The 13,124-nt window shown below is 37.0% G+C and overlaps 1 protein-coding gene across 3 annotated transcripts in view; it reads left to right on the top strand.

Annotated features, from left to right (window-relative positions):
- The window catches only part of AK9 (adenylate kinase 9), a 177,384-nt gene that overhangs the window by 101,383 nt on the left and 62,877 nt on the right, over positions 1 to 13,124 (top strand). For 2 of the 3 annotated variants that reach the window (XM_073022407.1, XM_038001023.2), the window contains exons 21-22: positions 5,030 to 5,188; positions 11,548 to 12,411. In XM_073022407.1, coding sequence (XP_072878508.1) covers positions 5,030 to 5,188; positions 11,548 to 11,669 — 281 coding nt within the window. In that variant the 3' untranslated portion in view covers positions 11,670 to 12,411. Of the gene's footprint in view, positions 1 to 5,029; positions 5,189 to 10,426; positions 10,517 to 10,988; positions 11,190 to 11,547; positions 12,412 to 13,124 lie in introns of those variants that run through there. The other variant, XM_038001024.2, reaches the window with a different exon arrangement.

The raw sequence follows: 13,124 nt of genomic DNA, 5'->3' as shown, positions 1-13,124 counted from the left end.
GATTAACCAAAAAAAGAAGAGAGAAGATTCAAATAAGCTCAATTAGAAATGAAACAGGAGACCAGGTGTGGTGACTCACGCCTGTAATCCCAGCACTTTGGGAGGCTGAGGAGGGTAGATCACTTGAGGTCAGGAGTTCAAGACCAGCCTGGCCAACATGGTGAAACCACGTTTCTACTAAAAAATTTTTTTTAATTAGCCAGGCATGGTGGTGCACGCCTGTAATCTCAGCTACTTGGGAAGCTGAGGCAGGAGAATCACTTGAACCTGGGAGGCAGAGGTTGCAGTGAGCTGAGATCGTGTCACTGCACTCCAGCCTGGGCAACAGGCTAATAAGCAAGAGAGCAAGAAAGCAAGAAAGCAGACAGGCAGGAAGGAAGGAAGGAAAAAAAAGAAACGGGAGATATTACAGCCAGTACCACAGAAACACAAAAGATCATTCAAGGCTACTATGAACACCTTTATGCACACAAACTAGAAAATCTAGAGGAGATGGATAAATTCTTGGAAGTAAACAACCCTTCTAGATTAAATCAGGAAGAAATAGAAGCCCCGAACATACCAATAACAAGTAGCAAGATTGAAAACAGTATTTTTAAAATTTCCAACAAGAAAAAGTCCAGGACCAGGTGGATTCACAGCTGATCTCTATCAGGCATTCAGAGAATTGGTACCAATCTTACTGAAACTATTCCAAAAGCTAGAGAGAGAGGGAATCCTCCCTAAGTCATTCTATGAAGCCAGTATTACTCTAATACCAAAACCAGGAAAGAACATTAAAAAAAAGGAACAAGACCAATATCCCTGATGAACATAGGTGCAAAAATCATCAAAGAAATACTAACTGAATTCAATAGCATGTCAAGAAGATAATACACCATGATCAATTGGGCTTCATACCAGGGATGCAGGGATAGTTTAACATACACAAGTCAATAAATGTGATATACCATGTAAACAGAAGTAAAAACAAAAATCTTAAGATCATCTCAATAGATGCAGAAAAAGCATTTGACAAAATCCAGCACCCCTTTATGATTAAAACCCTCAGCAAAATGGACATAAAAGGAACACACCTCAAGGTAATAAAAGCTATCTATGGCTGGGCACAGTGGCTCACGCCTGTAATCCCAGCACTTTGGGAGGCCGAGCCGGGCTGATCACGAGGTTAGAAGATCGAGACCTTCCTAGCTAACACGGTAAAACCCCATCTCTACTAAAAATACAAAAAATTAGCCAGGCATGGTAGCATGTGCCTGTAGTCCCAGCTACTCAGGAAGCTGAGGCAGGAGAATCACTTGAACCCTGGAGGTGGAGGCTGCAGTGAGCGAGATCATGTCATTGCACTCCAGCCTAGGTGACAGAGCGAGATTCTGTCTCAAAACAAAACAAAACAAAAAAGCAATCTATGACAAACCCACAGCCAACATTATACTGAAAGGGGAAAAGCTAAAAGCATTGCCACTGAGAGCTAGAACAAGACAAGGATGCCCACTTTCGCCACTGCTATTCGACATTGTACTGGAAGTCCTAGCTGGAGCACTCAGACAAGAGAAAGAAATAAAGAGCATTTAAATCGGTAAAGAGGAAGTGAAACTGTTGCTATTCACTGATGATATGATCATATACCTAGAAAATTCTAAATACTCACCCAAAAAAGCTCCTAGATCTGATAAATGAATTCAATAAAGTTTTGGGATACAAAATCAATGTACACAAATTAGTAGCACTGCTATATAACAACCACCAAGCTGAGAATCAAATCAAGAACTCAACCCCTTTTACAACAGCTGAAAAAAAAAAAAAAAAAAAAAGTGTATATATACACCTAACCAAGGAGGTGAAAGATCTCTACAAGGAAAACTACAAAACACTGCTGAAACAAACCCTGAATGACACAAACAAATGAAAATACATTCCATGCTCATGGATGGGTAGAATCTATTAGCATGTGAAAATAAACATACTGCCAAAAGCAATCTACAAATTCAATGCAATTCTCATCAAAATACCATCATTATTCTTTACAGAACTCCAAAAAAAAAAAAAAAAAAAAAAATCCTAAAATTCAAATGGAACACAAAAAGAGCCCACATAACCAAAGAAGACTAAGCAAAAAGAACAAATCTATAGGCATCACATTACCCAACTTCAAACTACACTTCAAGGATATAGTTACCAAAACAGCATGGTACTGGTATAAAAATAGGCATGTAGACCAATGGAACAGAATAGAGAACCCAGAAATAAAGTCAAATATTTACAGCCAACTGATATTCGACAAAGAAAACAAGCAAGCAAACAAACAGACAAAACATAAAATGGAGAAAGGACACCCTGTTCAACAAATGGTGCTGGGATAATTGGCAAGCCACAGTGAAGAATGAAACTGGATCTTTGTCTCTCACGTTATGCAGAAATCCACTGAAGATGGATCAAGGACTTAAACCTGAAACCATAAAAATTCTAGAAGATAATGTCAAAAAACTATTCTAGACATTGACTTAGGCAAAGAGTTCATGCCCAAGAACGCAAAAACTAAAAGATAAATAGATACGAGCTAATTAAACTAAAAAGCTTCTGCACAGCAAAAGAAATAATCAGCAGAGTAAACAGACAACCCACAGAGTGGGAGAAAATCTTCACACATTACCCATCTGACAAGGGATTAACATCCAGAATCTACAAGGAACTCAAATCAGCAAGAAAAATAATAATAATCCCATCAGAAAGTGGGCTAAGGACATGAATAGACAGTTCTCAAAAGAAGATATACAAATGGCCAACAAATATATGAAAAAATGCTCAACATCACTAATTATCAGGGAAATGCAAATCAAAACCATAGTGACATACCACCTTACTCCTGTAAGAATGGCCATAATTTAAAAATCAAAAAATAATAGATATTGGTGTAGACGTGATGAAAGGGAAACAGTTTTACATTCCAGTGCAACACTATGGAAAACACTATGGCAATTCCTTAAAGAACTAAAAGTAAAACTACCATTTGATCCAGCAATTCTACTCCTGGGTATCTACCCAGGGGAAAAGAAATCATTATTTGAAAAAGACTTGCACACACATGTTTATAGCAGCACAATTCACAATTGAAAAAATGTAGGCCGGGCACGGTGGCTCAAGCCTGTAATCCCAGCACTTTGGGAGGCCGAGACGGGTGGATCACGAGGTCAGGAGATCGAGACCATCCTGGCTAACACGATGAAACCCCGTCTCTACTAAAAAATACAAAAAACTAGCCGGGCGATGTGGCGGACGCCTGTAGTCCCAGCTACTCGGGAGGCTGAGGCGGGAGAATGGCGTGAACCCGGGAGGCGGAGCTTGCAGTGAGCTGAGATCCGGCCACTGCACTCCAGTCTGGGCGACAGAGCGAGACTCCGTCTCAAAAAAAAAAAAAAAAAAAAAAAAAAAAAAGAAAAAAAGAAAAAATGTAGAACCAGCCTAAATGCCATCAACCAACGAGTGGATAAAGAACATGTGATATATATATAATATATATAATATATATTCCATGGAATACTACTCAGTCATAAAAAGGAACGAAATAATGGTTTTTGCAGCAACCTGGATGGAGTTGGAGACCATTATTCTAAGTGAGGTAACTCAGGAATGGAAAACCAAACATCGTATGTTCTCGCTTATAAGTGAGAGCTAAACTATGAGGACACAAAGGCATAAGAATGATATACTAGACTTTGGGAAGTTGGGGGGAAGGTGGGAGGAATATGAGGAATAAAAGACTACACATTGGGTACAGTGTACACTGCTCGGATGGTAGGTGTACCAAAACCTCAGAAATCACCACTAAAGAACTTTTCCATGGAACCAAACACCACCTGTTCCTCAAAAACTTTTGGAATAAAAAAATTTTTTAAAGATAAAACAGACGTTAAAAAAAGACTGGAGCTCTTAACCTAGGGTCTATGGGTAAAATTCAGAGATGTGTGAACTTAACTGGAAAATAATTCAAAATTTATTTTCACTAACGTTTAACTGAAATTTATTATGTCCTTCAATGCGCAATTAATATAGGCAACAAACCACAATAGTATTAGCAATACCTTGACTTTGTCACCAGTAGAAATGAAGATGTTTTCATATCACATTATAATTTTACATATTTTTAAATGTTTATCACTGTTCCAAAATTGTGGTAGTTATTAAACCAGCTACTAGTTCTGGGTTGTTTGGGGTTTTTTTGTTTGTTTGTTTGTTTGTTTGTGTTGAGCCACAGTCTCACTCCATGACCCAGGCTGGAGTGCAGTGACACAATCTCAGCTCACTGCAACCTCCACCTCCCGGGTTTGAGCAATTCTCCTGCCTTAGCCTCCTGAGTAACTGGGGCTACAGGTGTGTGCCACCACACCCAGCTAATTTTTGTATTTTGTATTTACATTTAATATATTGATTATCACACTACATGATTTATTCTTTTTTGTTAACTGTAAGAAAATCAATCATTATATGTATAATCTAGCCTGGTGCTACCCATTAGAAGCATAATATAAGCCACACATGGAACTTTAAATTTTCTAAAAGTCACATATTTTATATTTAGTTTTTCATATTAAATATTTAAAATTCACTGTATGTTTTATACTTGCAGTATATATCAATTTGGACTAGACTCATTTCAAGTACTCAATAGCCACATGTAGCTAGTGGCTACTATGTTGAATGTTGCTGATGTAGCCTTTTCTTTGGACATTGGGCTATTTCTAGATTTACTGTAAGGATATTTGGAACTGCCATAAACATTTCATTTTTGAATGAACCCCTAGTTAGGTACTCACATAGCACTCCAAGCAGATGACTGTCATCCTTTACCACTGCATGTGAATAGCTATAATATATAGACAATTTTTCTATCTCCCCCATTAAACTACATACTCTAGGAGGGCAGGGACCATTTTGTATTCTTTGCTTGGCTTCAGCACTTGTCAACACCCAATAAATATTTGTTGACTTCAACCAAATGATAATTTATTTCTTCAAATTTTTTTAAAAGCTGAAGAGACTGATAATGAGGATGAAGAGGAGATTGAAGGTGATGATTTGGAAGTTCACAAAGAGCCTGAGGCACCTGAGGTATCTCACAATACCCGAGGGTCATTGTTACCTGAGGAGTCTGAAGCATCTGAGGCCCCTGAAACTGAGCCTGAAGCAGGTTAGACTTTATTGATAGCAAGTTCTTAATTCTACTCATGTGCATTAATGTGTCTGTTTGGGCATGTGTGTATGTATATATGTTGGTAAAATGGAAGCTGGCTGAGAATGGAGAGATGAGCCCCCAAAGAGCAGCCATTAAGTCCAAATCTCACAGTTTCAAGTGTTGTAGGAAAGCGGAGTTTGCTCTGCCCCAGCACTGGCATGCAGAAGCACAGCTGGCTATGTAATTTCTGGGGCATGTTGTTCAAAAAGCAGGAAAGAAGTGTCATTAAAGGTAGCAAAATATAACGCTTTTTCCTTTCTTCCAGAGTCTCTCTCAATTTGTCATGCTATTTTTTTGTTTGCTATTTAATGTTGCTCTAAGTAAAGAAAAATTAAATTAAAATTTTAAATTATTAGCATGAATTTTACAGTTCATCTTTGTGGTGTGTAATGCCATTTTTAAATGCAAATATAAGAGCATTTTAAACGTAAATATAAGAGCATTAACTCTTTAAGCCCTACCTCAGAGGTCTCATTTGGTAGATGGGGCAGGGCAAGAGGGAGTCTATGTGCAATGAAAACCACTCCAAGGACTAGAGAGTGGGCTTAAAGCAGGAAGATAGGGTACCCACCTGTGGTGGGAATGAGGCTTGCAAATGCTTTCAAGCAGAGTTAGTATTGAATATGAAACTCACCCTACAAACTAAAAGGTCTTCAGATACCTGTAACTGGATGCTAGCCTGGAGCAGTTAAGGGCTTGGAACTGCTGTGAGTTTACAAAATAAGCAAGACTAAGGGAAATTAATGAAAATTACACAATTCATATTTCATGGCTTGTACGTGCATGTGTTTCATTCTGACAAGTATATTGAGTATTATGCATATCTAAGTGCCCCAGGCTGGTTTGTTCGCTTAAAAAGTTATCGAAGCCCCAAGCATCTTCTTTCCTCCTGCACTTCTCTCCAGTATCTGACTCCATCCTCACAATCCAAAGCTGGTTGCTGCATCCAGACACAATGTCTCCTCTTGCAAGCTTTTACTTTTTATTTCTAATTCAAGAAATAGATAGTTCCCAGAGACTTTCACCTACATTTCATTGAGCAGGATATTGTATCATTGTCTACCCCTACTTGCAGGGAATCTGGGAATTTAATTTGGACTTGACTTCCTTGCCTAGATGGTAGAAGCCAATGGAATAGAAGAATGAGAGGGGATTTGAGGGAGCCAACCAACAGTATCTACCATACTGCCTTTGCACAGATGCAGGTTGCAGGAATGCCTAGCCTCAGGTTCATGATTTCATCCAAGAAATAAGGGATCATCCGCTCAAATTCTTAAATGCTTAACTGAGGCTTTAGAGTTTCACATAAAAGAGAAATATTTTTTCATAATATAGGTGGTAGATCAGCTGTATCAGAATCACCTATGGTTCTTATTTTAAAGTAAGCCTCTGAGCTCTATGCAGGTTCTGGTTCAGTAAGTCTAGGATGGAATTTAGGAATCTACATTTTAATGAACACCCCAGTGATTCTTTTACATACTAACAGTTAAGAACTACTGCTATAGGCCGGGCACGGTGGCTCAAGCCTGTAATCCCAGCACTTTGGGAGGCCGAGACAGGCGGATCACGAGGTCAGGAGATCAAGACCATCCTGGCTAACGCGGTGAAACCCCGTCTCTACTAAAAAATACAAAAAAACTAGCTGGGAGAGGTGGCGGGCGCCTGTAGTCCCAGCTACTCAGGAGGCTGAGGCAGGAGAATGGCCTGAATCCAGGAGGCGGAGCTTGCAGTGAGCTGAGATCCGGCCACTGCACTCCAGCCTGGGCGACAGAGCAAGACTCCATCTCAAAAAAAAAAAAAAAAAAAAAAAAAAAAAAAGAACTACTACTATAGGAAAAAAAATTTGCCTGAAAAAAAGGTTTTGTAAATTTTTCCTTATATCATGGAAAAAGCACAGTAGCATACCTGAGAAAAATCTGATCCTGAAAATAAAAACTCTAGAATGATTTAGCTGTACACTGTATCTGCAGGTCAAAATTAATGAATATATTGAATAGAAATTTGAAAAATGTCTATTAAAGACAGTGATCATAGTTCTGATATAGTTGATGTTGAACTGTGTGTTTCAAAATCATACATCCATCCAGGTTTGATAAAAATATGTGCTAACTATAGAAAATAACGGAAATTATACAAATGGAAAGATGGGGGAAATCGTCACGGATCTGACAACAAAAGGCAATGATACCTAACTAACATTCTAATGTATTTCCTTTTAGCTTTTTAAAGCATGGTGTTTTGTTTGTTTTGTTTTTATCTAACTGTGATCCAATTAGACTTCAGCCTGAGAGAAAGGTTTCCCCTTAGACATTTTTAAAGTCCTACAAGAGAGTTATTTTCAATAAACAATAACTATTTATATGGAAATTATTGGTTTATAAACTTCCTTCAGATAGCATTTTGGAAAGAGGCACAACTTCTCCACATTGTTGAATGCTCATTAGTGTGGCCAGTTTTTTCCAGTCCACTAGAACAGGCTGTGCATTTCTGTAGTTTTGTGGTATTAGGATCATGATAATGCCATTTGGATTTCTCCCAAATTCCACATGACTCCATTCCTGAGATTTCAATTTTGATTCATCTCTTAGTCATCTGGTCTACATCTTTGAGCAACTTTTTAAGGATCCAGGGTGGCATATTTTGTGATTGATTTTTCTGCAAATCTATTGCTTTCGCACATATAAAACAACTTAGAAGTTATTAAATTATTGTCATAACCTTTTCTTCTCAGAATTCCTCGTGTTGACATTGCTTCGTCTTCTACACATGGAAAAGTCAAGATATTGCCTCATTTCTGCTCTTTTCATTCTTTTCCTGCAGGGATGCTCAAAGGATCCTTTTCAATGCCATTATTTGTTAAAACTTTGCTACTATGTGAATGATTTACCCTGGAATTCATTGAGCTCTTTTTGTCTTCATATCACAATCTTTGTCTACCTAAAAATGCCTTTTTTCAGTTATTGCTTCAGATTCCTTTTTCAGGATCGTTTATTATTTTTGGTCAGATAACAATTGTTTCTCAACCACATTAGTCTTCTTTTTCTTGATAGTTCTCATCTCTTTGTATTTTTTCTCTGGATTCTTCAGACTTGTTATCCTCCATGTCACTGGTTTGCCTTCTCCACTTTATTGCCTCTCTCCTAATGCATTTTTAAAATTTTTATTTCAATAGTTTTAGGGGTACAAGTGGGTTTTGGTTACATGGATGAATCACATATAGTGGTGAAGTCTGGGGTTTTAGCATACCTATCACTCAAGTAGTGTACATTGTATCCAATAGGTGGTTTTTCATCCCACACTCCCCTCTCACCCTGCTCCCTTCTGAGTCTCCAGTGTCCATTATACCACTCTGTATGCTTTTGCATACCCACGGCTTAGCTCCCACTTGTGAGAACATTCCCAATGCATATGTTAACTCTACTATTGCATTTTAGATTTCCTTGCATTGTTTTCTTATTTCAGTTACCTTTCTTGTATTTCTGCCTTTATTTTAGGCTGGTCTATCTTTATGCCTCGTGATTTTTATTTCATAGACTCAGTTGTTCTCTTGGTTTTTTAGTACTCCAAGCATACATCTTGTAAAATTTACTCTGCTTTATATAATAAATTGTCTTCAGAAGTAAAATTTTCATCTGAATCTTTGGATCAATACTCTCTTTTTCTTCATCGATTTTATTTTTGTTGTTTTTGTGGACTTATCCTTAGATGAAGCAGAATATTTCCAACTCTTCATTTACCAACAGGAAGGGTAGGTAGAGTATTTATAAGAACCCTGCCCCCCTACCCTGACCACCACACACATGTACCTTTCACTTAGACTTCTTGCCTGGCACTCTCAGATATAGACCTGTTATATCTGATATAGGTTAATGCAAATCAACCTAGTTCAAGTTGTAATATTTAGTAAATATTCATCTTGTATGGCTCTTCTAGACTAAGGCTAGATCTTCACCCCCAACTATTGCAGCCTTTGATTAAGCCAGAGAAGCTAAGGCATTGTAGAATTATCTGTATGTTCTTGGTGTTCTTTTTTCTCTTCCATGGTTTATAATTATTTTCTTAATTGAGCAACCTACAATTAAACATGTCACCACCAGGCCAGCCCCAGGCTTGTCCCCTTCTACTTCCTGCTCTATTGAGTATTAAACATTATAGATCCTGTTGAAAGAGGACCCAAGTATTATTTTAGCTACCTCAGAAGACAGTTTCCACAGTGTTAAAGAATATGTGTGTGTGTGTGTATATACATACGTATATGTATATATAGATTTATGTATTTTTGTCTATGCAAAACTTGTGTTTCAGAACTAGGAGCAGAGTAGGATGAAAAGACAGATAATTAGGCCTACCTTCCCTGAAACCACCTCTGCTGGATCTGTATGTGCAGCATGTCTTACATCCTTCAGGAAAACAGTTTTCAATCCATACATTCAACAGTGAAATTAATTGAGATTCTCTTAAATCTCTCCATGCCCACACCTACAGCTGGGACTTTGCAATATCATCATCTCTCATTGCCACTTTGTGGTCTTTTTTGGTGTATCTTCTTGAAAAAAAATTTTTTTAATAGAGATGGTGTCTTACTCTGTCACCCAGACTGGTGTGCAGTGGCATGATCATAGCTCACTGTAACTTGAATTCCTGGGATCAAGTGGTCTTCCCACCTCAGCCTCCCATGTAGCTAGGACCACAGGTATGAGCCACCGTTCCTGGCTAATTTTCATTTTTTGTAGGAATGTGATCTTGCTGTGTTGCCTAGGCTGGTCTTGAACTCCCGGCCTTAAGTGATTCTCCCACCTCTGCCTCCCAAAGGCTAGGATTACAGGCATGAGTCACTATGCCTGGCTTCATGGGTATTTTAATAAGAAATTAAAAGGAATATCAGGCATTATTAGTCTACTGCCAAATTAAAAGAAGTTTGATTAATATTTAACAAATTATCAGCCAGAATTTTATGTATCATGTGTCAATTATTATTCTAGTCCGTGTCTTTGTATGTGTTTAAGAATATTCTTTATTTTCTGCCTTTTTAATTGTGTATTCTTATGCCATTCTTTCCCTAACAAAAACTGTACTTTCTATTAGACATTTCATATACAATTTAAACTATTTGAAGTGTTCTTTGTGCCAAAACATTCATAAAGGAATAATGTTTTAAAATTCAAACACTAACTATTAGATTTCTTTCTTAAGTATCTGAGCCTATTGAGGAAACCACAGTGGAAACAGAAATCCCAAAAGGATCCAAAGAGGGCCTGGAAACTGAAAAATTATCTGAAACAGGTTAGACTGTAAAATGAAAGTAGTTAGTGCATAAAAGTACTTTCCATATTTTCTTATAATGGGTCCCTAATTTTAGGCATAGTAGGTGCTTCATACTTATTTCTTTCTATGTTGTATGCTAATTGACATACATAAATATTTGGCTTACTCCATTAAAAGCGTATCAAACCAGAGTATAACACTGGTTTTCACACAAATTTGTTTTATACATTTTTTATTAACAGTTAAAGTTTCCTTAAGAAACTCATGTTAATTATCCAAAAGCTTGAGTTTTAGTAACAGGTAAATATACATCTACAGCAAATATAAGAACAAAGATAATTAAATTATAAATTTATGAATGTATATTGTTGCTTAGAATATTTTTTTCAACTGTTTAAAAATATTACAAAGTATAAGTTATTTTGGCAATATGGCTAAAGATAGGATATTTAAAGCCCCTTTTTTCTTTCCTTTATCTTTTACTCAAAAGTTGTACTACCTGAGTTTCCAGAAGACTCTTATCCTGATGTTCCTGAAATGGAGCCATTTAAAGAGAAGATTAGTTCTTTCATCATCCTCTGGAAACAGCTGGAAGCAACAATTAGTGAGGCTTACATTAAAATTTTAAACTTGGAGATTGCTGACAGAACTCCACAGGAATTACTTCAAAAAGTAGTTGAGACTATGGAAAGTAAGGGCTTTAATCATAACATTAATTATCAAGAGCAGGCAATAGTATTAGAAGCATTTTGAAACTTGAAAGCCTTCCTTGATGGTTTATTAAGTAAATGTTCAATATATCCAAGGCCGATGTATAAAATACTTAGCAACTATCACAGTGCAGATCCTGACCAATCAGAACAGCCATGCGGTCCAAACACCTCTGGCCATACTGACCAGTTGTCACATAAGGAACTTACAAAGGCCTATTTGCATACATATTTAATCTAAGAGACTAATAATAATAATTAATTTTCTTAACCTTATAGTAATATGCTAATAACTTTTTTTGCTAATGTTTTTTCCCCAATGATTCTCTTTTTATCTAGAACCATTTCAATATACTGCATGGGAGTTAACTGGGGAAGATTATGAGGAAGAAACAGAAGACTACCAGACTGAAGCAGAGGTTGATGAGGAGCTAGAGGAAGAGGAAGAGGAAGAGGCATGATTCTTTTATTTCTACTCATCCTCATTTATGAAGTCATTGAAAATATGCAAATAAGAGTGGTAACTATCACTTTTGGACCCCAAGTGAACGGACATTCTCATTTGCACATACATTCTCCCTCTGCCTCAGCTTCACTTGACCCCCCTGAAATTCCAGGCTATGTAGTAGGAAAAAAGACTCATGAAAAGATAAAAGGAAACTACGTTAACTTTTTTACATGGAAAAAAAGTTTAAGTTTTAAATACGTAAATATAAATTTAGCGGAAGTGGTTGTTGTAACTAAAAGAGGCTACTTGCATGAAAATAATGAGCAGTGTTCTCAGTTAGGAGCAACCCATATTCAGGCCCCATCCACTCCCTTGGCATCAGAATTTGGACAACTATTCTCATTTGATAGCTGTCCAGTTCAGACATCTATCAGTAATGAAACAGGAAGTGGTTCTTTTAATTTGAAGCTTTATAAATATTATGTTATTAAGTTATATAAACATAGACTTGTGATTAACTGAGTTAAGTTGCCTGACTTAAACCCAAATATATATGTGTCAAACTACAAACAATATGTAGTGTGATTCTGATAACAGGTTTTAGTACTTTATCACTAAGGAACTGGAGAGCCTTTCTTTGGGATGACTAAAGGATATGGGTTTTGTCCCACTCAGATGCAGATTCTTTTCTTTCATCATCCATCATCTGCCATGTCTGCTGTTGTTCTTCTGTGTCCCACTCTGGCCCACCATAAAATGATCTCTGGTATCTGCAGACAATTATCTATAATACTCAAAGCTTATATTTTAAAGTATGGTCTTCATTAATAATATATATTTTAAAAAAAAAAGCCCTCCCAATTCACAAAGCATTGGGTAAGGTACTAACAAGGGTCTAGCCTTAGGAATGGGGAATAACTGGACCTAGCATAAATGAAGCTTTGGCCCCACCTATCAAAAAGCAAAAGCCAAAAGGATCAAACTGCTTCCAAGTAACCTAACTGTGTCCAAGAGCAATGCTCAAGAATATTTATGGAAATACAAAGTAAAATTATAGTAGCCATTGAAAGATTGTGAGACCTGCAAACAGGCAGAAAAATATGACTCACATTGAGGAGAAAAAGTAATCAACTGAAATGGATTCAGAACTGACAAAGGTGTTCTTAGAATTAGATGACAAGGACAGTAAAACAGTTGTTATTCTATATGTTCAAAAAGTTAAACAGAGATATAGAAGATATAATAAATATCTCAATTGAACTTTTAAGATTGAAAAGTACAGTATATGGAATGAAATATATATTAATGGTATGACCGCAGTTTAGCCACTGCAAGAGAAATAGCAATAGAAACTGTCCAAAATGAAACAACAGAGGGAAAAGATTCTGAAAAAAAATGAGAAGAACATCAGTGATCTGTGGAACAACTTCAAGCAGCCTATTATACAGAATGCTTGGGACCAGAAGTG

The sequence above is a fragment of the Chlorocebus sabaeus genome, chromosome 13 (genome assembly GCF_047675955.1).
Source record: "Chlorocebus sabaeus isolate Y175 chromosome 13, mChlSab1.0.hap1, whole genome shotgun sequence".
In the NCBI taxonomy this organism is placed as follows: Eukaryota; Metazoa; Chordata; class Mammalia; order Primates; family Cercopithecidae; genus Chlorocebus; species Chlorocebus sabaeus.
This window is presented reverse-complemented; position numbering and strand designations above follow the sequence as displayed.